Here is a 26,109-nt window from a genome sequence, read left to right as displayed (position 1 = left end):
AGGAATTGGATCTGAACTTGATCAAATTCATATTTTTCTAGCTTGGCTACCAAAGAATTGTCTCTAAGACGTTGAATTACCTCTCTCACGTGTGTATGATGCTCCTCAGAAGTGGAAGAGAAAACAAGGATGACATCCAAATAGACGATGACAGTGCGGTTGATGAGGTCATGGAAGACATCGTTGATAAATGCCTGGAAGACTGCAGTTACACAGCCCAAAGGGCATTACAAGGTATTTGTAATGCCCAGATCTTGTGTTGAAGGCGGTCTTCCATTCGTGACCTGGAAAGATACGAACCGGATTGTATGCCCCACGTAAGTCCAGCTTGGTGAAGAAGCGAACATCCTAGAGCGAGTCATATAGTTCGGTGATCACGGGAATGGGATAGTGATTCTTGATAGTTATGTTGTTCATGGCCCTGTAGTCGATGCAGGGTCTTAGCCCACCATCCTTCTTACTGACGAAAAAGCCTGCCCCAGCAGGAGAAGAGGAAGGGCGAATGAAGCCTTTAGCTAGGTTCTCTTGGATGTACTCCTCCATGGATTTGGTTTCAGCTTTGGAGAGTAGATAAGTCCTCCCTTTAGGAAGTGGGGCTTCGGGAAAGAGGTCGATCTTGCAGTCATAAGGACAGTGGGGTGGCAGCATGTCGGCTGCTTTTTTCTCAAACACATTAGCGAAGTCCGCATAAACTGAGGGAAGGTTTGGAGGAGTCTGTATACTGGCTATGGGGATGCGTAGCAGAGGAGTGACTTTAGCAAAACAGGAGTGGAAACAGGAGGTACCCCAGGAGGCCAGTTGTCCTTCAGCCCAGTCGAACTGTGGATTGTGTATCCAAAGCCAAGGAAGACCAAGGATGACAGGCTATGCTGGTGAATGAATGACCTCGAACTGTAGCTGAAAGACTCCCACAGTCAGGGTCAGGGGTGCTGACTCAAAATGGATTAAGCCTGAACCAAGGGGGGTGCCATCCAGAGTAGCTATTTTGAAACAATGTATTTTCTGCAGAAGAGGCAAGCCAGCTTGAATCATAAAGAGGTGATCCAGAAAGTTTCCAGCTGCCCCTGAATCAATGAAGGCTTGAGTGTGGACTGTATTCTGAAGGAAGGTAAGGGTTACAGGTACCAGAATCCGAGGGAAATTAGGGGATTTAGTAGTTATCATGCTTAGAGGTACCCCAGTGTTATCCCCTAAGCATTGGCTTTTCCCGAACGAATATCACAGTCCTTTAGTTGAAACACAATAAAAGCATAGTCTCAATCTTATTCTTCTCTGTCTTTCAGACTCTGATGGTTTGAAAGAGGAAAGATCCATGGGTTCCTCTACTGGGGTAACTGGAGAAGTTGAAGGGGTAGAGGATACTACCGAAACCGGACAAATAGGAGGACATGAGGGGAGTTATAAAGTCATCCAAAGAAGAAAGAACATCACGATAAGTGAGTTCATCTTTGATGCGTTCATGCAGACCCCTCCTAAAGGCCGCCTTGAGAGCACTGCCATCCCAAGTAGTTTCAAGTGTCAAGGTGCGAAACTCAATGGTTTTCAATTTCAGTAAGGAAATGATAAAGGTGACCCTTGACTGGTGAGACTGAAAGATGTGAGGATCATTGCAGAAGTGCAGGCTGCATTGGTTAAGAAAACCCCTACAACCAGTAGTACCTTCATATTTGTCAGGCAATGGTATCCGGGGTATATTCCTAGAAGCAGAGGAAGAAGCCGCAGTACTAGGAGTAGAGACTGATGGTACAACAACAGGAGCGGTATTCCTCACTGTAACTAGTAAGGAGAGTTGAGCGGTAATAGCCTCTAGCTTGGAATCCAAATAACCCTGTCCCTGAAAATAAACTGCTCGTGCCACCTCATCTGGCTCCATGGCCCAAGTATAATGTAATGCTCGTGGGATACTCCTCTATCAGACCGAACTCGGCCAGTAGTCTTGTTATCCCGGTGTCGAGCCGGAAAGATAGGGAATATCCCAGAGCAGAGAAAGTTAGCAAGATCAGGAAAGCAGCACTCACCACAGGCAGGGTAATCTTCAGCGGCAATAGTAGAGCAGTCCAAGGTAAACCACTAGAATGGTCAGGTAGGCCGAGTTTGGCAACGGTAAAGCAGTCCAAGGGCAAATCATTAGAATGGTCAGGCAGGCAGGGTTTGACAACGATAAAGCAATCCAAGGGCAAACCACTAGAATGGTCAGGCAGGCAGGGTTTGGCAATGATAAAGCAGTCCAAGGGCAAACCACTAGAATGGTCTGGCAGGCAGGGTTTGGCAACAGAGGCAATCCAGAATAATAGGGGTTAATAGGCAGAGTAGTCAGGCAAGCAGAGTTCAGCAGCAGAGTATCAGTCCAGCAATTTAGGGGTTAAACAGGTAGAGTAGTCAGACAAGCCGAGTTCAGCAGCAGTATAACAGGCAGAGTAGTCAGACAGGCAGGGTTCAAACAAAAATAAGGCAATTTAGCAATAATGATCTATCCCTCCCAGGAGCACACAAAGTAACACCTATACTTGGGCAGTGATAGATCATTTTGAATAGGCTTACATAGGTGCAGGATTCGCGCCACAGACGTCCAGACCGGCATCAGTGAGAGAGGAGCGTGGGGCGATGACTTCAGCTCCACACGCATCCAGACCCGACACAGCCCCTAGCTAGGGGCGCTGTGTCTTCTTCCCTGCTCATTGCAATGGCTAGAGCGGCACAGCATGACAAGTTGTATGTACAGGCAGATTAACAGTAGTATGCTCAAATAACATGAGCATCGATTTGCATCAAACTGGAGTGTGTGTAACAGTGAATGAACCTACATTTTACTATGTTTTGGTGACACATTGGTAACTGAGGCTTATCAATTTTGCACTTAATTTGAGGTGGAATTAAATTTACCCCAGTATGTCTAAATCTGAGTTGGTTCTTATTCCCAACATTCCGAGATATTGAACACCTGACATTTCTCTTACAGATTGAGACTCTATTCTCAACACCTCACCCCAGATCCGCTGTCTTGTTGTCACACTTGACTCTGAACTCTTATTCACTCCATATATTCAAGCTCTTATCAAATTGTTCCATGCACACCTACGTAACATTTCTAGAATTCAACCTTTCCTTACTCAAGAACTACAAAACTTTTAATTAATTCCTTCATTTTGTCACCCATACTGCAGTCTACCTCTTAATGGCCTTCCCAAACATCAACTTTCCCCATTGAATCTGTCATTAATCTACATCAGCTGCTCTGCAAGTCTCTACACTGGCTCCCCATACACTAAAATACAATTCAGAGTATTAACCCTAACCTATAAAGCACTCAACAGCTTCACCCCCAACTATATTTCCTCTCTCATCTCCAAATACTCCCTGAGCTGTCCTCTTCGCTCAATCTCTGTCTTACATCTCTCCACTGTTATCTCTACATCCCTTTCTCGCCTTCAAGACTTCTTACGTGCTGCTCCTGTCCTCTGGAACTCTCTACCCTGCTCCATAAGACTGTCTGCAACCTTGTATAGCTTCAGACACTGCTGCAACTACAACCCACGTGACACTCTAACCCAAACCTTATGTCTGTGCACCTTCAATCTATAGACTGTAAGTTTTTTTTAAAAGGGCCCTCCTCCTCCTGTACTAGTTTTGTTTAGTCTGTTATGTTTTTGTATCTTATCATTGTATACCCTTATCACTGTACCCAGCGCTACATAATTTTGCAACTCAATACAAATAAATGATAATAATATTTTGTTGTACTCGCATTCTCTTATTCCAAGCCATTGGAAGAACCGTTTCACATTTTTAGTTTATTGAGCTCTTTGCATTTACACATCAATTTTTCTACATCATACCTTGTTTTTTTTTTGCAGACTAAGCACTAGAAAATAACTTTGTGATATTTTCTATAGTGTGAATGGCTTTAAAAAAAACAATTTTTTTTTGTTGTTTCCTAAATATTTTGAATACTTTTGATTTCACATTTCCATTTCACTTTTACAAAACACCAAAATGTATGATTTTGTACTTGTGTTTTTCAATACAAAATTGCTAATTTAAAAATTAGAAGGTAAAATGTAAAATATATACTCCTGCCCTGTCCAAACACATCATAGTTAAAAAAAATACTTAACATAAAATTAAATGCTGTTCATCATATATAGATTTTCATAAAATTTCATTTATTTTTACACTCATTTTTCTGTATTTTGCATACCTGCAGTTTTTGTTTTATTAGCTCAAAGAAACAAATCAACAACACAACAAAATGAAATTAGTAGCTACTGCCAGATTACATATAGGCTATATGGACATGAAATGCCTTATCTGATTTTCAATTACAGGGTCTTGTGACAATGATATTTTTAAAGTGAAGTGAGAGATAGAGCTTTAAAAGTCACTTAACTGACGAAAATTATTCTATTTCTGTGTTTGTTTATTATTGTTCTGACAATCACCTGGCAGCTGGATGGACAAAGAATCTCTAATTTGAAAGAGGAGGAATCCTAATTTCAAAAAAGAAGTTTCATGACATCTGTGTACTGGTGGGAGCAACATAGGGCTATCCCACCTACTTATTTCCTTTTATACACTGTTTACTCAGCGATCACCTGATCAACACCTGATCTTGTGACCCCCTTATTTTGTTGTGAATATTATCCTTATTATTATTATTTTTCTTATTATTATTTCAGTAGTGTAACCCCAAGTGCATTATGTGTTTAGACACAATAAATATTATGGAACCTCTATATCATTCTGATAATGTAACTCATTATATATATAATAGCGGTTACCAACTTTGCAGGGGCAATGTGTGCAATTTAATAACACTCTGAATTATATCATTTGCAAAGGATAATATATATATATATATATATATATATATATATATATATATATAAAACCTGAATCCTTTTAGTTCTGATTTGTCTATTAATTAAACTGAGACCAGATCAATAAACAAACTTAGCTTATTAAAATAATTATTGGAAATAATAAGCAATATTTGAATAAAGCAAATCAATAAGCATACATCATTACAATGATTTAATGATTATCATGTTAAAACTAATGAAAACAATCACCAAATTATTTTACTTGCATTATATTGAATGTATAGTAGAGAAACAGAAACTTTTGTTATTTAAATTCTCAGCATAGCTGTCAAGAATCAGGTAAACTAATAATTCTGGCAAACCATAAGAAAATGATATTATTACCAGATTCCTGATCGACCCAGTGTTATTGTCGACAGATAAGACCAGGTTAACAGGAATTACCAAACAAAAAATATTTGTGACTATAAAGGGCAACCCAAAATGGATTAAATCACCTGATTCAATAAAAAAACATTGAATATAAATCATAATAACAAAACTGTGTCATATAGGTTTGTTTCATACTTACCAACATTGTGGGATCCTTCACTGGGGTTCAGTGTAAAAAGACCCTCTTAGGTTACCCCTGGACCCTCTCTTTCCATTATCCTGACTTGTCTATCTGGTCAGCTTAGCCTCCCATCTCCTCTGGATAGGGTGTGGTCATCATGTATGCTCAGTGTGGCCCCTTGTGCCGTCTGCTTGTGTCCCCTTCTCCCCTTCTCCCCTTTTGTGGGTGAGTGTGTATTTTATGGAAAATGCTTAACTCCACCCAAACTGATAAGGTTAGGTTCACATAAATTTGGCTAACACTAATTACAGATTAATTAACATTTTTGTTAATAAGCTAAGATTTAGCAGTTAGAATATTTTTCCCTCGGAAGATGGCACTCGTCGCTAAGCTATAACAGGCAAATATGTATTTTGTAAATATATTCTGAAAAACAAGTCAGTATCTCCATTTGACCGTTAACCAAGGTTGAACCCCACTAATGTTTATAGAAAAAGAGACTTACTGGAACCATGAATGACAAACATGTGGATATTTGTGGATATTTATACCAGTAATATAATTATAGGAATCATGCAGTTATGTCAAGGACCTTGAATATCATAGTAACTAAAAATGAATTATTTTGATAAAGTACAAAAACTTCACAGTAAGCAATTATATACTGACAAGCAACACTAGCTAATAGCTACATATTAATACTGATAAATAATATATATGTGTATGTGTACCTGAATCTATAAGTCAATACACATGGTCAATGTTTCCCCTATATTATATAGCACAGACATATGTGATTAATATGCAATATCAAAATGGTAAATTTTCCCAGACAATTGTCCTGACATAATCCCCCTCTCGAGATGACCTGTCACAAGTGAGTGAGACAAGGTCATCTAGATCAGTGTTTTTCAACCAGTATGCCGTGGCACACTAGTGTGCCGTGAGAGATCCTCAGGTGTGCCACGGCAGACTGACAACAGTGTGACATATTTTTTAAACTTTGCTTGTTTTTTACTCCCAGTGCAGGGGTAGTTTGTAGGAGGCATGGCATAACAGCACAATACATACAGTATGTGGGTGTTTGTGTGTGTTTATATATATATATATGCTGTATTAGGCTACAATGTGTGATTTTTTTAAAATTTTGGGATGGTGGTGTGCCCCAGGATTTTTTAATGTAAAAAAGTGTGCCACGGCAAAAAAAAGGTTAAAAATCACTGATCTAGATAAATGTCCTGTTATCAGGAACACAGTGATTTAGTACATGAATGGGGTAAAATTCAACTTATAAAATATTTTAACATTTATTGGTGTAGGAAAATATCAAAAGTCTGCCAAGCAATGCCCACTTGTGTATAAAGTCTATGTTCCTTTAAGCAATGCCGCATCTCCAAGAAACAAAATAAAGTGTAAGGTTTGCAGTTTCTTTTTCCAGGCATCCACATAAACCAAGTTATTGTATAGTGTGTGGTTACTGTCAGGATTAATCCACCAGATTGTTTCAGAACAACTTTATTTCTGTGTATGTATGTGACCCAGGAGAATGTGTGCAGCAACTGTATAACAAGTTATTGTGCTGGTTTTTGGTTGATTAAACATCATGGTTGTGTCTGTATCAGGCTTCCATTGCATGGATAAGGTATTTAAAAACCTTGTTCAGCGCCATCGAGACACTTCCTAGAAGTCCATCAAAAGGACGTTACATCCTTTATATGGCGGGCAATAGAGGTGGTCACATTACCCATAAGAGGAGGTGATAGAGACCACCTCCTAGCCCGACAAGAGGTCTTTTGGATTATGAAATTAAAAACACAAATTCCTCATGGTTTTAATTCGGAATACGATATAATTAATCATTGGAAAAAGGTTAAGTTTGTCTCCCATATACTACACATTTAGCTCACTTTAGGACATTACATCATATACATTTTGATTATAGATCATTATTGTCATTATGAATACTGCACCATTTAGGGGTTCTTGTATATATACATATATATATATATATATTTATTTTTATTTTTTTATAATTTTATATTGACTAAGTAGGTTTTTCTTTTCCATCTTTGAGTTGTATCCAAGTAACCAAGATATTTATTTTTGTCAATATCAACACTACTACTAATTATCCATATATATATGTAAGAATAAACATCTTTCAGTTGTGCAAATGTCTATAGATGAATTGCTATACTTAGGTTATAGTAGATATTTATTTTTTTAATTCATCTATTTTTTTAATTCATCCATTTTTTGAATTCACCTATTTATATATATATATATATATATATATATATATATATATATATATATATATATCACACTTGCACAACTGACAGCTATCCTTATTACCCATTTGTGTTTGTTTGGGATTCAAACCATCTGAATAATAAAATAGCCATATATATTTTGAAAAGAGTCTTATAGTGTTATGGTACAACATAATATGATATAATATAATATAATAATATATCTATATCAATTTATATGTTTTTGTACTTATATTGTTGTATTAGATTTTATGACACTTATGAAATAATCTTTTGGTATACTCTCTATATGAAATTGATTTCCATTGTAAATTACAATATATACTTTTATAAATTTCCCTTTGATTTATGCATGCATTCTTATATTTCACTATCATGGAATATCTCTATATACATATACATATATAATTTATAATTTATATATTGTATATTAAAATGTATAGGATTATTTTGCCCTTTAGTTATCTTTATTTTACATACTGTAATCTTATATACTAATTTCACATACTGTTTTTTATGCTTTCATTACCCAAAATGATCTTCCGCTCTTGAATGTTTTCATTTATACTTGCAATTATATTGTTGGCGTGGTATGAGTTAATGCTATTGGTAGGTGTGTCTACACTAGCCAATTACCTCTTAGAGCACGCTTTTTAAACTTGGTCAGCTATTGTACTCACAGGTTTATGAATAGGGCTCTCAGCCGAAACGCGTAAAACCTGTTAGTCTTTTTCTAACGTGTTTTTATCTGGATGCTCATAATAAAGTTACTTTTTTACTCACCTAACGGACTTGAACCTCTTCTTCTATAAGGTATTTAATAGACATCATGGATCCATGAGGAACACTTGGCACAGTTTGAGGATGGCCTAGAACATGGGGGTCCCTTTAATGGTCATCTCTTTTTGGATCAATCATCTGTCAGTTTAAGCTTGACACCTATAAAATAAGAAATAGCACATTAAGTATATTTCTATAAAGTAATGTCACATCACATCTCTACTTGCTTTGAGATGTGAAACCTGAAAAAAAAATAATAATCGTGCAACATTTTGTCATTGCATCATATTAATGCTTCACTTGGAAGTAGTTTTCACATATTAAGTATGATATTGTCATATCTGTCACTCTTTTTCCAGCAAGAATAAGTTGATACCTGGAATAAAAATAAAACAAATCATCCTTGATTAATAAGCAGATTTGTGTCAAGCCATAGTCCTTTAGAATATATTTGTAAAATAGTAAAATAATCAGTTAGGATATCATATCCATTTGCAGTTACATAGATACAGAAGTATATTAACTATACAACTTGTTAATTGTCATATTAGTTTGTAATACAGTTCCAAACAGGTGATTAGTATCAATAATAACCCAAGGTCACTTAACAATATGAGAGACTAGGAGAGAAACATATCTATGTTAGTAGTAGGGCCACGATCCCAATTGTATCAACAATACCGCTCTACCCAGTCACTCAGAATACAAGCTAAACTAAAGCATCAGTATCTAAAGTATATGTGGATCATTTTTCACACATATGTCTGTACGATATACATCAGGTAGCGGTCGCCTGATGAGCATTTCGCCTCAGCTTCTTCAAAAGGCTTGCGTTGTTGCTACCTTATCACTATATCTATGGTAAGCGAGCGCTCTTTAGGGTGTATCTTTTCTATATAATACATTATTATTGACTTATTTGCACTGAGCACCCTCCTCAATTTCTTTGTTGAGGATACTTATTGGTAATTTTGTTTCACACATATTACCTATATTAACATGATTCAGACATTTTAAGACACTTTTAAATCAACTTCTATTTTCAAATTTGCTTCGTTCTCTTAGTATCCCTTGTTGAAAAAGAATAGGCACATATCCTACACTAGTGGGAGCTAGCTGCTGATTGGTAACTGTACACATTTGTCTCTTGTGATTGGCTAACTAGATGTGTTCAGCTAGCTGCCAGTATTGAATTGCTGCTCCTTTGGCAAAGGATAACAAGAGAATGAAGCATATTTGATAACAGAAGTAAATCCAAAAGGTGTTTAAAATTGTATGTTCTATCCAAATCATGAAAGAAAATTTTTCTGTCCCTTTAACATACCAAATCTGACATACAAAAATGTATTCCTGACAAACATAGTTGGTCGCTTGGTGGATTGCTAACTAATTGTACTAGGTAAAAAAACAATATGATTCTGAACTGTCCTAAAAATGTCATCCAGTAGGCCTTTAGATAACACTATTGCACATGCATGTTTGCTATGTACGAATGAGGTTTCGCTTTTGCAGTGCATTTTGATGATTTCGTTTTTTATCTGTGTTCTAGTGTGGAGAGATATGATCCTAGTAAAGATTCCTGGGCGATGGTAGCTTCAATGACTGAAAAAAGAATACATTTTGGGGTCAGCGTTATGCTGGGATTTATTTTTGTTGTGGGAGGACACAATGGTGAATCACACTTATCCAGCATTGAGAGGTTTGATCCCCATCAAAACCAGTGGACTGTTTGTACACCTATGAAGGAACCCAGAACTGGTAAGAAATTATAACCTGAATTATAGTTTGATTATTGACATATTACATTCTAGGAATTATAAATTATTTCAGTCCCGTTCATCCTAATTTACAGCATCCATATGTACCAGTGGCATATTTAGGTTTTGTGCTGCCCTAGGCACCCAAAATTCTGCTAGTCAAAGCCATATAGAAGGCTCGACCATGGCAACAAAAGCAATGTTCTACTTCTTTCCTTTCTTATTTCACAAAAAGGGATTCATAGTGGACAGTTTAAGACCTTCAGCTGCTAATTATGTGGACAAAGACATTTAGAGTGGAATCTTTAACGACATTAAGCAAGTTGTCCCTACACAAGCATTGATTAATTGTAGGCCTTAGGAATGCTTTCCTACACATCGCAACTGCTTCTGTGCATAAGTGTTTTCTAAGATTAATTATGTAATATAGTTATTTTAGGTTTGTCTGCCTCCCACTTTGGGCACGTTATGGGGGGGGGGGGTTCCGCTCGCATGCTAACTGCGCTCAACATTAACTTTTAACGCAGGCATGTTAGTACATGCATTCCAAGTTGAAAGTAAATGTTAGCATGTGAGCGAAACCCTGATGCACGTTAACTTTTGGGCTTCAAATACGCGACCAATTGCGCTATACCCAATGGAAGTTATGCATATTTTACATTCCAATGTTCTTCACATTGAAGAAAATTTTCTTTTTCTTTTTGTATGTATGTACTTTTACACACAAATATTTATATATATATATATACACACAAACACACACATTATTGCCCTTTGCAGTCAAATACCTTGTCATATACTGAATACCTTTTAACCCTTATAAAAAAATATTTATATTTTTTATCAGAATGTGTATATACAACTGTAATACTTTATTTTAATGTATTTATGTTGTGCTTGGTGCAACTTTTTTTTTTTAACCCTTACATGCTAATCTGTTGAGGGCAAATTTTGTTTACTTTCAACTTGTAATATGCGTGTAAATTAGCATAGTCGCTATATTGCTTATTGGGACTTGCACAAACTTAAGAACACTTGTAATCTAGCCCTTTGTGTTTTTCACAATGCCAAGGAGATTTACAAAAGTTCTTAGTAAAACAAAGAAAGTTGTATGTATAAGCCCAGATATGGAGATTTTGTTAAGCATGATTTCATTTCCAATTTTCTAAAATCAAAATTACACTTTCATGATTCAGATAGAGCAATTTTAAGACTTTCCAATTTACTTCCATTATCGTGTTATATGCACACTTTCTGGGGTGCCAGCTACTATTGAGAATGTGCATAAGTTCACTATGTAAATGACTTACGCCTAGATTTAGAGTTCTGCGTTAGCCGTCCAAACCAGCGTTAGGGGGTCCTAACGCTGGTTTTTACCACCCGCTGGTATTTAGAGTCAGTCAGGAAAGGGTCTAACGCTCACTTTCCAGCCGCGACTTTTCCATACCGCAGATCCCTCTACGCCAATTGCGTATCCTATCTTTTCAATGGGATCTTTCTAACGCCGGTATTTAGAGTCTTGGCTGAAGTGAGCGTTACAAATCTAACAACAAGACTCCAGCCACAGAGAAAAGCCAGGAGTTAAGAGCTTTCTGGGCTAACGCCGGTTCATAAAGCTCTTAACTACTGTGCTCTAAAGTACACTAACACCCATAAACTACCTATGTACCCCTAAACCGAGGCCCCCCACATCGCCGCCACTCTATTAATTTTTTTTAACCCCTAATCTGCCGGTCGCACACTGCCGCCACCTACATTATCCCTATGTACCCCTAATCTGCTGCCCCTAACATCGCCGACCCCTACATAATATTTATTAACCCCTAATCTGCCCCCCCCCCAACGTCGCCTCTACCTTACCTACCCTTATTAACCCCTAATCTGCCGACCGGACCTCACCGCTACTCTAATAAATGTATTAACCCCTAAAGCTAAGTCTAACCCTAACACCCCCCTAAATTAAATATAATTTAAATCTAACGAAATAAAATAAATCTTATTAACTAAAGTATTCCTATTTAAAGCTAAATACTTACCTGTAAAATAAACCCTAATATAGCTACAATATAAATAATAATTATATTGTAGCTATTTTAGGATTAATATTTATTTCTCTTGTAAGGTGTATCCAGTCCACGGATCATCCATTACTTGTGGGATATTCTCCTTCCCAACAGGAAGCTGCAAGAGGATCACCCACAGCAGAGCGGTCTATATAGCTCCTCCCCTAACTGCGACCTCCCAGTCATTCTCTTGCAGCTCTCGACAAGAAAGGAAGTAGCTAGAGAGATGTGGTGAATTAACTTAGTTTATCTTCAATCAAAAGTTTGTTATTTTCAAATGGTACCGGAGTTGTACTATTTTAGCCTCAGGCAGAAAGTTGAAGAAGAGTCTGCCTGTGGTCTTTGATGATCTTAGCAGGTTGTAACTAAGATCCATTGCTGTTCTCACACATAACTGAAGAGATGGGTAACTTCAGCTGGGGGAATGGCGTGCAGGGTCTCCTGCTATGAGGTATGTGCAGTTTAAATTTTTCTAGAGAAAGAATATGCTAGAAAATGCTGTCAATACCGGATTTATTTAAGGTAAGCCTGATTACAGTGATTTAATAACGACTGGTATCATGCTTGCTGTAAAGGGTAATATTCTTATTACTTACTCACATTACTGAATAAGATAATGTTTGCTATGAAGTGTATAAACGTTTTTTTTTACATATTGGTGATAAAACTTTATTCTGGGGCCCAGTTTTTTCCACATGGCTGGCTAGATTTTGCCTAGGGATAGTTTTGTTAGGCCCTCTCACTGTGATTAAAGGTTGGGAGGGGCCTATTTTCGCGCCAAAATGCGCATTAAATTTTGCAGCTTGAGACATCCAGTATGGGCAGGTAGGGCCACAGCAGAGCTGTGGCAGTTTGTTGTGACTGTTGAAAAACGTTTATTTAGTTTTTTTGATCCGGTTTTGAAACTAAGGGGTTAATCATCCATTTGCAAGTGGGTGCAATGCTCTGTTAGCCTATTATACACACTGTAAAAATTTCGTAAGATTTACTGTTTTTTATCACTGTTTTTCAATTTCTGGGATTGTTTGTTTCTCTTAAAGGCACAGTACCGTTTTTATTTTTTGCTTGTTCACATTTATTAAAGTGTTTTCCAAGCTTGCTGGTCTCATTACTAGTCTGTTTAAACATGTTTGACATAGAGGAAACTCCTTGTTCATTATGTTTAGAAGCCATTGTGGAACCCCCTCTTAGAATGTGTACCAAATGTACTGATTTTACTTTAAGTTATAAAGATCATATTCTGGCTTTAAAAGATTTATCACCAGAGGAAACTGACAAGGGGGAAGTTATGCCGACTAACTCTCCCCACGTGTCAGAAACTTTGACTCCCGCTCAAGGGACGCCAAGTACATCTAGCGCGCCCATGGAGTTTACTTTACAAGACATGGCGGCAGTTATGGATCATACCCTTACAGCGGTATTGTCCAAACTACCAGGGTTACAAGGAAAGCGAGACAGCTCTGTGGCTAGGAGAAATACAGAGCACTCTGACGCTTTAGTAGCTATGTCTGATATCCCCTCACAATATGCAGAAGCTGAGGCAGGAGAGCTTCTATCTGTGGGTGATTTTTCTGACTCAGGGAAGATGCTTCAACCTGATTCTGATATGTCAACATTTAAATTTAAGCTTGAACACCTCCTCGTGTTGCTCAGGGAGGTTTTAGCTACTCTGGATGACTGTGACACCATTATAGTGCCAGAGAAATTGTGTAGATTGGATAAATACTATGCAGTGCCTGTTTACACTGATGTTTTTCCAATACCTAAGAGGTTTTCAGAAATTATTACTAAGGAATGGGATAGACCAGGTGTACCGTTCTCTCCCCCTCCTGTTTTTAAGAAAATGTTTCCAATAGATGCCGCTACACGGGACTTATGGCAAACGGTCCCTAAGGTGGAGGGAGCAGTTTCTACCCTAGCTAAGCGTACAACTATCCCCGTCGAGGACAGTTGTGCTTTCCTATATCCAATGGATAAAAAGTTAGAGGGTTACCTTAAGAAAATGTTTATTCAACAGGGTTTTATTCTCCAGCCTCTTGCATGCATTGCCCCAGTCACTGCTGCTGCGGCCTTCTGGTTTGAGTCTCTGGAAGAGGCCTCACAGGTAGAAACCCCATTGGATGATATACTTGACAAGCTTAAAGCGCTTAAGCTAGCCAATTCATTTGTTTCTGATGCCGTTGTTCATTTAACCAAACTAACGGCTAAGAACTCAGGTTTTGCTATACAGGCGCGTAGGGCGCTATGGCTTAAATCCTGGTCAGCTGACGTTACTTCAAAGTCTAAGCTTCTCAACATTCCCTTTAAGGGGCAGACCCTATTCGGGCCTGGACTGAAGGAGATCATTTCTGATATTACTGGAGGAAAAATTCATGCCCTTCCTCAGGATAGGTCCAACAAATTAAGGACCAAACAAACTAATTTTCGTGCCTTTCAAAACTTTAAGACGGGCGCGGCATCAACTTCCTCTAATACAAAACAAGAGGGAAATTTTGCCCAGTCTGGAGACCTAACCAGGCTTGGAACAAAGGTAAGCAGGCCAAGAAGCCTGCTGCTGCCTCTAGGACAGCATGAAAGATCAGCCCCCGGATCTAGTAGGGGGCAGACTTTCTCTCTTCACCCAGGCTTGGGCAAGAGATGTCCAGGATCCCTGGGCGTTGGAAATTGTGTCCCAGGGATATCTTCTGGACTTCAAAGCTTCTTCCCCAAAAGGAAGATTTCACCTCTCACAATTATCTGCAGACCAGATAAAGAGAGAGGCATTTTTACATTGTGTTCAAGATCTCCTAGTTATGGGAGTGATCCACTCAGTTCCAAAGGAGGAACAGGGGCAAGGCTTCTATTCAAATATATTTGTGGTTCCCAAGAAAGAGGGAACCTTCAGACCAATCTTAGATCTCAAGATCCTAAACAAATTTCTCTTGTTAAGTGTGTTCAGTCCACGGGTCATCCATTACTTATGGGATATATTCTCCTTCCCAACAGGAAGTTACAAGAGGATCACCCAAGCAGAGCTGCTATATAGCTCCTCCCCTCACTTGTCATATCCAGTCATTCTCTTGCAACCCTCAACAAAGAAGGAGGTCGCGAGAGGAGCTGGAGTTTTTACTTAACTATTCTTCAATCAAAAGTTTGTTATTTTAAATGGCACCGGAGTGTGCTGTTTTTCTATCTCAGGCAGTATTTGGAAGAAGAAACTGCCTGCGTTTTTTATCTATGATCTTAGCAGGCGTAACTAAGATCCACTGGCTGTTCTCGACATTCTGAGGAGTGGGGTAACTTCAGAAACTGGGAATAGCATGCGGGGTCCTCCGCAAATGAGGTATGTGCAGTACTTTATTTTCTGGGAATGGAATTGACTAAGAAAATACTGCTGTTACCATATGATGTAAGTACAGCCTTAAATGCAGTAGTAGCAACTGGTATCAGGCTGATAAATGTATGCGCAGTCGAGTTATATTCTAGGGACTAGAATTTGACTGAGAAAATACTGTTAACACTGAAATAATACTTAAGCCTTCTCTGCAGTGGTAGCGACTGGTAGCAGGCTTAGTGATAGCTTTGCATGACATTGAAAAATGTTGCTTTTTAATAAAACGTTTACTGGCATGTTATTCGTTTTTGTGAGGTACTTTGGTGATAAATCGCTTTTTTCCACATGGCTGACATACTTTTCTGCATGGAAACCGTTATATCAGGGCTCCCACTGTTGTGATTGGAGTGGGAGGGCCCTTGTTTTAGCGCCTTGTTGCGCAGTTAAAATTATTGCATAGTCTTTCTGCTTCTTCCTCCTTGATCCAGGACGTCTCTAGAGAGCTCAGGGGTCTGCAAATTTCATTTGTGAGGGAGGTAATCAGTCACAGCAGATCTGTGACAGTGTGCTGACTGTGATTAAAAACGTTAAATCTTAATTGATATCTGTTTTATCCGTTTTGGGTATTGAGGGGTTAATCATCCTTTTGCTAATGGGTGCAATCCTCTGCTAATAATACACTTCTTGTTAAGAATTGTTTAATTATATCTGTATTTGTGAAGCGCTGCAGCGGTTTTTATATTGCTTGTAAACTTATTGAAAGTGATTTCCAAGCTTGTTAGTTTCATTGCTGAGTCTGTTTTAAACATGTCTGATTCAGAGGAAACTGTTTGTTCATCATGTTCAAAAGCCAATGTGGAGCCCAATAGAACGATGTGTACCAATTGTATTGATATTGCTTTGAATAAAAGTCAATCTGTACCGATAAAGAAGCTATCTCCAGACAACGAGGGGGAAGTTATGCCGCCTAACTCTCCTCACGTGTCAGTACCTGCGTCTCCCGCTCGGGAGATGCGTAGGATTGAGACACCTAGTACATCTAGGCCCTTACAAATCACTTTACATGATATGGCTAATGTTATGAAAGAAGTTTTATATAATATGCCCGAATTAAGGGGCAAACGCAATAGCTCTGGGTTAAGGACAGAGCGCGCTGATGACACGGGAGCCATGTCTGATACTGCGTCACAAGTTGCAGAACATGAGGACGGTGAACTTCATTCTGTCGGTGACGGTTCTGATCCGGGGAGACCGGATTCAGAAATTTCAAATTTTAAATTTAAGCTTGAGAACCTCCGTGTGTTACTAGGGGAGGTATTAGCGGCTCTGAATGATTGCGACATGGTGGCAATCCCAGAGAAATTGTGTAGGTTGGATAGATACTATGCGGTACCGGTGTGTACTGACGTTTTTCCTATACCAAAAAGACTTACAGAAATTATAAGTAAGGAGTGGGATAGACCCGGTGTGCCTTTTTCCCCTCCCCCGATATTTAGAAAAATGTTCCCTATAGACGCCACCACACGAGACTTATGGCAGACAGTCCCTAAGGTGGAGGGAGCAGTTTCTACGTTAGCCAAGCGTACCACTATCCCGGTGGAGGATAGCTGTGCTTTCTCAGATCCAATGGATAAAAAATTAGAGGGTTATCTTAAGAAAATGTTTGTTCAACAGGGTTTTATATTGCAGCCTCTTGCATGCATTGCGCCTGTCACGGCTGCAGCGGCATTCTGGTTTGAGTCTCTGGAAGAGGCGATTCGCACAGAGCCGTTAGATGAGGCCTTGAGCAAAGTTAGAACCCTTAAGCAAGCTAATGCGTTTGTTTCAGATGCCGTAGTACATCTAACCAAACTTACGGCTAAAAATTCCGGATTCGCCATACAGGCGCGCAGAGCGCTCTGGCTTAAATCCTGGTCAGCGGATGTAACTTCCAAGTCTAAACTACTTAACATTCCTTTCAAAGGGCAGACATTATTCGGGCCCGGCTTGAAGGAAATTATTGCTGACATTACGGGAGGTAAGGGCCACGCCCTTCCTCAGGACAGGGCCAAACCAAGGGCCAAACAGTCTACTTTTCGTGCCTTTTGTAACAGGAGCAGCATCGACTTCCTCCGCTCCAAAACAGGAAGGAACTACTGCTCGTTACAGACAAGGTTGGAAAGGCAACCAGTCATGGAACAAGGGCAAGCAGGCCAGAAAGCCTACTCCCGCCCCTAAGACAGCATGAAGTCAGGGCCCCCTATCCGGAGACGGATTTAGTGGGGGGCAGACTTTCTCTCTTTGCCCAGGCTTGGGCAAGAGATGTGCAGGATCCCTGGACGTTAAAGATTATATCTCAGGGATACCTTCTGGACTTCAAAACCTCTCCTCCACAAGGGAGGTTCCATCTTTCGAGGTTATCGACAAACCTAGTAAAGAGAGAGGCATTTCTACAATGTGTACAGGACCTATTAATCATGGGGGTGATCCACTCTGTTCCGCGATCGGAACAGGGACAAGGATTTTACTCAAATCTATTTGTGGTTCCCAAAAAAGAGGAAACCTTCAGACCAATCTTGGACTTAAAGATCTTAAACAAATTCCTAAGGGTACCATCGTTCAAGATGGAAACCATTCGAACCATCCTACCCATGATCCAAGAGGGTCAATATATGACCACGGTGGACTTAAAGGATGCTTACCTTCATATACCGATTCACAAAGATCATTATCGGTACCTGAGGTTTGCCTTTCTAGACAGGCATTACCAGTTTGTGGCTCTTCCCTTCAGGTTAGCCACGGCTCCGAGAATTTTTACGAAGGTTCTGGGCTCACTTCTGGCGGTACTAAGACCACGAGGCATAGCGGTGGCTCCGTACCTAGACGACATTCTGATACAAGCGTCAAGTTTTCTGAATGCAAAGTCTCATACAGAGATAGTTCTAGCATTTCTGAGGTCGCATGGGTGGAAAGTGAACGTGGAAAAGAGTTCTCTGTTACCACTCACAAGGGTTCCATTTCTAGGGACTCTTATAGATTCTGTAGAGATGAAGATTTACCTGACGGAGTCCAGGTTATCAAAGATTCTCAATGCTTGCCGTGTCCTTCATTCCGTTCCAAGCCCATCAGTAGCTCAGTGCATGGAGGTAATCGGCTTAATGGTCGGGCAATGGACATAGTGCCATTTGCGCGCCTGCATCTCAGACCGCTGCAACTATGCATGCTCAGTCAATGGAACGGGGATTACTCAGATCTGTCCCCTTTGCTAAATCTGGACCAGGAGACCAGAGATTTGCTTCTCTGGTGGTTGTCACCGGTTCATCTGTCCAAAGGAATGACCTTTCGCAGGCCAGATTGGACGATTGTAACAACGGATGCCAGCCTTCTAGGCTGGGGAGCAGTCTGGAATTCCCTGAAGGCTCAGGGATCGTGGACTCAGGAGGAGAAACTCCTCCCAATAAACATTCTAGAATTAAGAGCAATATTCAATGCTCTTCTAGCTTGGCCTCAGTTAGCAAAGCTGAGGTTCATCAGATTTCAGTCGGACAATATCACGACTGTGGCTTACATCAATCATCAAGGGGGAACCAGGAGTTCCCTAGCGATGTTGGAAGTCTCGAAGATAATTCGCTGGGCAGAGTCTCACTCTTGCCACCTGTCAGCGATTCACATACCAGGCGTAGAGGACTGGGAGGCGGATTTCCTAAGTCGCCAGACTTTTCATCCGGGAGAGTGGGAACTTCACCCGGAGGTATTTGCTCAACTAATTCGTCGTTGGGGCAAACCGGATCTGGATCTCATGGCATCTCGCCAGAACGCGAAGCTTCCTTGTTACGGATCCAGGTCCAGGGACCTGGGAGCGGTGCTGGTAGATGCATTAGCAGCCCCTTGGGTTTTCAACATAGCTTATGTGTTTCCACCATTTCCGTTGCTACCTCGGCTGATTGCCAGGATCAAACAGGAGAGGGCATCGGTAATTCTGATAGCGCCTGCGTGGCCACGCAGGACCTGGTATGCAGACCTAGTGGACATGTCGTCCTGTCCACCATGGTCTCTTCCTCTGAGGCAGGACCTTCTAATTCAGGGTCCTTTCAACCATCCAAACCTAATTTCTCTGAGGCTGACTGCCTGGAAATTGAACGCTTGATTCTATCAAAGCGTGGGTTTTCGGATTCGGTTATTGATACATTAATACAGGCTCGGAAACCTGTGACAAGAAAAATTTACCATAAGATATGGCGTAAATAGTTATATTGGTGTGAATCCAAGAGTTACTCATGGAGTAAGGTTAGGATTCCTAGGATATTAGCTTTTCTACAAGAGGGTTTAGAAAAGGGTTTATCCGCTAGTTCGCTAAAGGGACAGATTTCAACTCTGTCTATTCTTTTACACAAACGTCTGGCAGAGCATCCAGACATCCAGGCCTTTTGTCAGGCTTTGGCTAGAATTAAGCCTGTGTTTAAAGCTGTTGCTCCTCCGTGGAGCTTAAACTTGGTTCTTAAAGTTCTTCAGGGTGTTCCGTTTGAACCCCTTCATTCCATTGATATTAAGCTTTTATCTTGGAAAGTTTTGTTTTTGATGGCTATTTCCTCGGCTCGAAGAGTCTCTGAGTTATCTGCCTTACATTGTGATTCTCCTTATCTGATCTTTCATTCAGACAAGGTAGTTCTGCGTACTAAACCTGGGTTTTTACCTAAGGTTGTTTCTAACAGGAATATCAATCAAGAGATTGTTGTTCCATCATTATGTCCTAATCCTTCTTCAAAGAAGGAACGTCTTTTGCATAATCTAGACGTGGTCCGTGCTCTGAAGTTCTACTTACAGGCAACTAAAGATTTTAGACAAACTTCTCTGTTTGTCGTTTACTCTGGACAGAGGAGAGGTCAAAAGGCTTCGGCTACCTCTCTCTCTTTTTGACTTCGTAGCATAATACGTTTAGCCTATGAGACTGCTGGACAGCAGCCTCCTGAAAGAATTATAGCTCATTCCACCAGAGCTGTGGCTTCCACCTGGGCCTTTAAGAATGAGGCCTCTGTTGAACAGATTTGCAAGGCTACAACTTGGTCTTCACTTCATACTTTTTCCAAATTTTAAAAATTTGACACTTTCGCTTCTTCGGAGGCTGGTTTTGGGAGAAAGGTTCTACAGGCAGTGGTTCCTTCTGTTTAATGTTCCTGCCTTGTCCCTCCCATCATCCGTGTACTTAGCTTTGGTATTGGTATCCCATAAGTAATGGATGACCCGTGGATTGAACACACTTAACAAGAGAAAACATAATTTATGCTTACCTGATAAATTTATTTCTCTTGTAGTGTGTTCAGTCCACGGCCCGCCCTGTCTTTTTTCAGGCAGGTTCTCAATTTTAAAATTATAACTCCAGTCACCACTGCACCTTATAGTTTCTCCTTTCTCGTCTTGTTTTGGTCGAATGACTGGATATGACAAGTGAGGGGAGGAGCTATATAGCAGCTCTGCTTGGGTGATCCTCTTGCAACTTCCTGTTGGGAACGAGAATATATCCCATAAGTAATGGATGACCCGTGGACTGAACACACTACAAGAGAAATAAATTTATCAGGTAAGCATAAATTATGTTTTCTCAGGGTCCCATCTTTCAAGATGGAGACTATTCGAACCATCCTACCTATGATCCAGGAAGGTCAATATATGACTACCATGGACTTAAAGGATGCTTATCTTCACATTCCGATACACAAAGATCATCATCGGTTTCTCAGGTTCGCCTTCCTAGACAGGCATTACCAGTTTGTGGCTCTTCCCTTTGGGTTAGCTACGGCACCAAGAATCTTTACAAAGGTTCTGTGGTCACATCTGACGGTCCTAAGGCCGCGGGGCATAGCAGTAGCCCCTTACTTAGACCACATTCTGATACAGGTGTCGAATTTTCAAATTGCCAAGTCCCATACGGACATTGTTCTGGCATTCCTGAGGTCTCATGGGTGGAAAGTGAACGAAGAAAAGAGTTCTCTATCCTTTCTCACAAGAGTTTTCTTCCTGGGATTCTGTAGAAATGAAGATTTACCTGACAGAGTCCAGGTTGTCAAAACTTCTAAATTCTTGCCGTGTTCTTTATTCTACTTCTCACCCTTCGGTGGCTCAGTGTATGGAAGTGATCGGCTTAATGGTAGCGGCAATGGACATAGTGCCGTTTGCTCGCCTACATCTCAGACCGCTGCAACTCTGCATGCTGAGTCAGTGGAATGGGGATTACACAGATTTGTCCCCTCTACTAAATCTGGATCAAGAGACCAGGGATTCTCTTCTCTGGTGGCTATCTCGGGTCCATCTGTCCAAAGGTATGACCTTCCGCAGGCCAGGACAGTAGTAACAACAGATGCCAGCCTTCTGGGCTGGGGTGCAGTCTGGAACTCTCTGAAGGCTCAGGGGTCGTGGACTCAGGAGGAGTCACTCCTTCCGATAAACATTCTGGAACTAAGAGCGATATTCAATGCTCTTCAGGCTTGGCCTCTGCTAGCTGCGGTCAGGTTCATCAGATTTCAGTCGGACAACATCACTGCTGTAGCTTACATCAACCATCAAGGGGGAACAAGGAGTTCCCTAGCAATGTTGGAGGTTTCAAAGATAATTCGATGGGCAGAGATTCACTCTTGCCATCTATCAGCTATCCATATCCCAGGAGTAGAGAACTGGGAGGCAGATTTTCTAAGTCGACAGACTTTTCATCCGGGGGAGTGGGAGCTCCATCCGGAGGTGTTTGCACAGTTGATTCAACTTTGGGGCAAACCAGAACTGGATCTCATGGCGTCTTGTCAGAACGCCAAGCTTCCTTGTTACGGATCCAGGTCCAGGGATCCCAAGGCAGCACTGATAGATGCTCTAGCAGCGCCTTGGTCCTTCAACCTGGCTTATGTGTTTCCACCGTTTCCTCTGCTCCCTCGTCTGATTGCCAAGATCAAGCAGGAGAGAGCATCAGTGATTTTGATAGCACCTGCATGGCCACGCAGGACTTGGTATGCAGATCTGGTGGATATATCATCCTTTCCACCATGGACTATGCCTCTGAGACAGGACCTTCTACTTCAGGGTCCTTTCAACCATCTAAATTTAATTTCTCTGCGTCTGACTGCTTGGAGATTGAACGCTTGATTTTATCAAAGCGTGGTTTCTCCGAGTCGGTCATTGATACCTTAATACAGGCGTGAAAGCCTGTCACCAGGAAAATCTATCATAAGATATGGTGTAAATATCTTCATTGGTGTGAATCCAAGGGTTACTCATGGAGTAAGGTCAGGATTTCAAGGATATTATCTTTTCTCCAAGAAGGATTGGAGAAGGGTTTGTCAGCTAGTTCCTTAAAGGGACAGATTTCTGCTCTGTCTATTCTTTTGCACAAATGTCTGGTTTCAGACGTGCAGGCGTTTTGTTCCAGACGTGCAGGCGTTTTGTCAGGCTTTAGTCAGAATCAAGCCTGTGTTTAAACCTGTTGCTCCGCCATGGAGTTTAAATTTAGTTCTTAAGGTTCTTCAAGGGGTTCCGTTTGAACCTTTGCATTCCATAGATATTAAGCTATTATCTTGGAAAGTTCTGTTTTTAGTAGCTATCTCCTCGGCTCGAAGAGTTTCTGAGTTATGTACTTTACAATGTGATTCCCCTTATCTAATTTTTCATGCAGATAAGGTAGTGTTACGTACCAAACCTGGTTTTCTACCTAAGGTGGTATCTAATAAAAATATCAATCAGGAGATTGTTGTACCGTCACTGTGTCCTAATCCTTCTTCAAAGAAGGAACGTCTTTTACACAATCTTGACGTAGTTCGTGCTTTAAAGTTTTATTTACAAGCTACTAAAGATTTTCGTCAAACATCTGCATTGTTTGTTGTCTACTCTGGACAGAGGAGAGGCCAAAAGGCTTCGGCAACTTCTCTTTCTTTTTGGCTAAGGAGTATAATACGCTTAGCTTATGAGACTGCTGGCCAGCAGCCTCCTGAAAGAATTGCAGCTCATTCTACTAGAGCAGTAGCTTCCACATGGGCTTTTAAAAATGAGGCTTCTGTTGAACAGATTTGTAAGGCGGCGACTTGGTCTTCGCTTCATACTTTTTCTAAATTCTATAAATTTGATACTTTTGCTTCTTCGGAGGCTATTTTTTTGAGAAAGGTCTTGCAGGCAGTGGTGCCTTCCGTTTAAGTGCCTGCCCTGTCCCTCCCTTCATCCGTGTCCTATAGCTTTGGTATTGGTATCCCACAAGTAATGGATGATCCGTGGACTGGATACACCTTACAAGAGAAAACAAAATTTATGCTTACCTGATAAATTTATTTCTCTTGTGATGTATCCAGTCCACGGCCCGCCCTGTCATTTTAAGGCAGGTGTTTTTTATTTTTAAACTGCAGTCACCACTGCACCCTATAGTTTCTCCATTCTCTTGCTTGTCTTCGGTCGAATGACTGGGAGGTGGCAGTTAGGGGAGGAGCTATATAGACAGCTCTGCTGTGGGTGATCCTCTTGCAGCTTCCTGTTGGGAAGGAGAATATCCCACAAGTAATGGATGATCCGTGGACTGGATACACCACAAGAGAAATAAATTTATCAGGTAAGCATAAATTTTGTTTTTACAGGCAACTTTGTATTTATTTTAACCAGGTACAATAGCTATTAAATAGTTAATAACTATTTAATAGCTACCTAGTTAAAATAATTACAAAATTACCTGTAAAATAAATCCTAAACTAAGTTACAATTAAACCTAACACTACACTATCAATAAATAAATTTAATAAATTATCTACAATTATCTACAATTATATCAACTAAATTAATTACAAAAAACAAACAAACACTAAATTACAAAAAAAAAACCCCACTAAATTACAAAAAATAAAAAAAGATTACAAGAATTTTAAACTAATTACATCTAGTCTAAGCCCCCTAAAAAAATAACAAAGCCCCCCAAAATAAAAAAATGCCCTACCCTATTCTAAAATAAAAATTGTAAAGCTCTTTTACCTTACCAGCCCTTAAAAGGGCGTTTTGCGGGGTATGCCCCAAAGTAAACAGCTCTTTTGCCTGTAAAAAAAAAAAACATACAATACCCCCCAACATTACAACCCACCACCCACATACCCCTAATCTAACTCAAACCCCCCTTAAATAAACCTAACACTAAGCCCCTGAAGATCTCCCTACCTTGTCTTCACCACGCCGGGTATCACCGATCCGTCCAGAAGAGGGTCCGAAGTCTTCATCCTATCCGGCAAGAAGAGCTCCTCCAGAGGGTCCAAAGTCTTCATCCTATCCGGGCAGAAGAGGACATCCGGACCGGCAGACATCTTCATCCAGGCGGCATCTTCTATCTTCTTCCATGCGGCGCTGAGCGGGACCATCTTCAAGCAGCCGACGCGGAGCCATCCTTCTTCACCGACGGACTAACGACGAATGAAGGTTCCTTTAAGGGACGTCATCCAAGATGGCGTCCCTCGAATTCCGATTGGCTGATAGGATTCTATCAGCCAATCGGAATTAAGGTAGGAAAAATCTGATTGGCTGATTGAATCAGATTGAGCTTGCATTCTATTGGCTGATCGGAATGCGAGTCTTTTTTTATTTTTTGTAATTTAGTGTTTTTTTTTTTTTTTTTAATTTAGTGTTTGTTTTTGTAATTTAGTTTAGTTGATATAATTGTAGATAGTTTATTAAATTTATTTATTGATAGTGTAGTGTTAGGTTTAATTGTAACTTAGGTTAGGATTTATTTTACAGGTAATTTTGTAATTATTTTAACTAGGTAACTATTAAATAGTTATTAACCATTTAATAGCTATTGTACCTGGTTAAAATAAATACAAAGTTGCCTGTAAAATAAATATTAATCCTAAAATAGCTACAATATAATTATTATTTATATTGTAGCTATATTAGGGTTTATTTTACAGGTAAGTATTTACCTTTAAATAGGAATAATTTATTTAATAAGATTTATTTTATTTCGTTAGATTTAAATTATAGGTTAGACTTAGCTTTAGGGGTTAATAACTTTATTATAGTAGCGGTGAGGTCCGTTCGGCAGATTAGGAGTTAATACTTGTAGGTAGGTGGCGGCGACGTTGGGGGGGCAGATTAGGGGTAAATAAATATTATGTAGGGGTCGGCGATGTTAGGGGCAGCAGATTAGGGGTACATAGGGAAAACGTAGGTTGCGGCGGTGTACGGAGCGGCAGATTAGGGGTTAAAAATAATATGCAGGGGTCAGCGATAGCGGGGGCGGCAGATTAGGGGTTAATAAGTGTAAGGCTAGGGGTGTTTAGACTCGGGGTACATGTTAGGGTGTTAGGTGCAGACTTAGGTAGTGTTTCCCCATAGGAAACAATGGGGCTGCGTTAAGAGCTGAACGCTGCTTTTTTGCAGGTGTTAGGTTTTTTTTTCAGCTCAAAATGCCCCATTGTTTCCTATGGGGGAGGTGGGGGAGGGAATCGTGCATGAGCACGTTTTTGAAGCTGGCCGCGTCCGTAAGCACCGCTGGTATTTAGAGTTGAAGTGGCGGTAAATTATGCTATACGCTCCCTTTTTGGAGCCTAACGCAGCTTTTCAGA

At 40.2% G+C, this 26,109-nt stretch overlaps 1 protein-coding gene across 1 annotated transcript in view; it reads left to right on the top strand.

Annotated features, from left to right (window-relative positions):
* LOC128645091 (kelch-like protein 28) overlaps positions 1 to 26,109 on the top strand; it is a 183,760-nt gene that overhangs the window by 131,648 nt on the left and 26,003 nt on the right. The window contains 1 exon segment of the mRNA XM_053697848.1: positions 9,976 to 10,184. Coding sequence (XP_053553823.1) covers positions 9,976 to 10,184 — 209 coding nt within the window.

This window comes from Bombina bombina, chromosome 1 (genome assembly GCF_027579735.1).
Source record: "Bombina bombina isolate aBomBom1 chromosome 1, aBomBom1.pri, whole genome shotgun sequence".
In the NCBI taxonomy this organism is placed as follows: Eukaryota; Metazoa; Chordata; class Amphibia; order Anura; family Bombinatoridae; genus Bombina; species Bombina bombina.
Note: the sequence above shows the minus strand (reverse complement) of the source record. Positions and strands in the feature narration are given on the sequence as shown.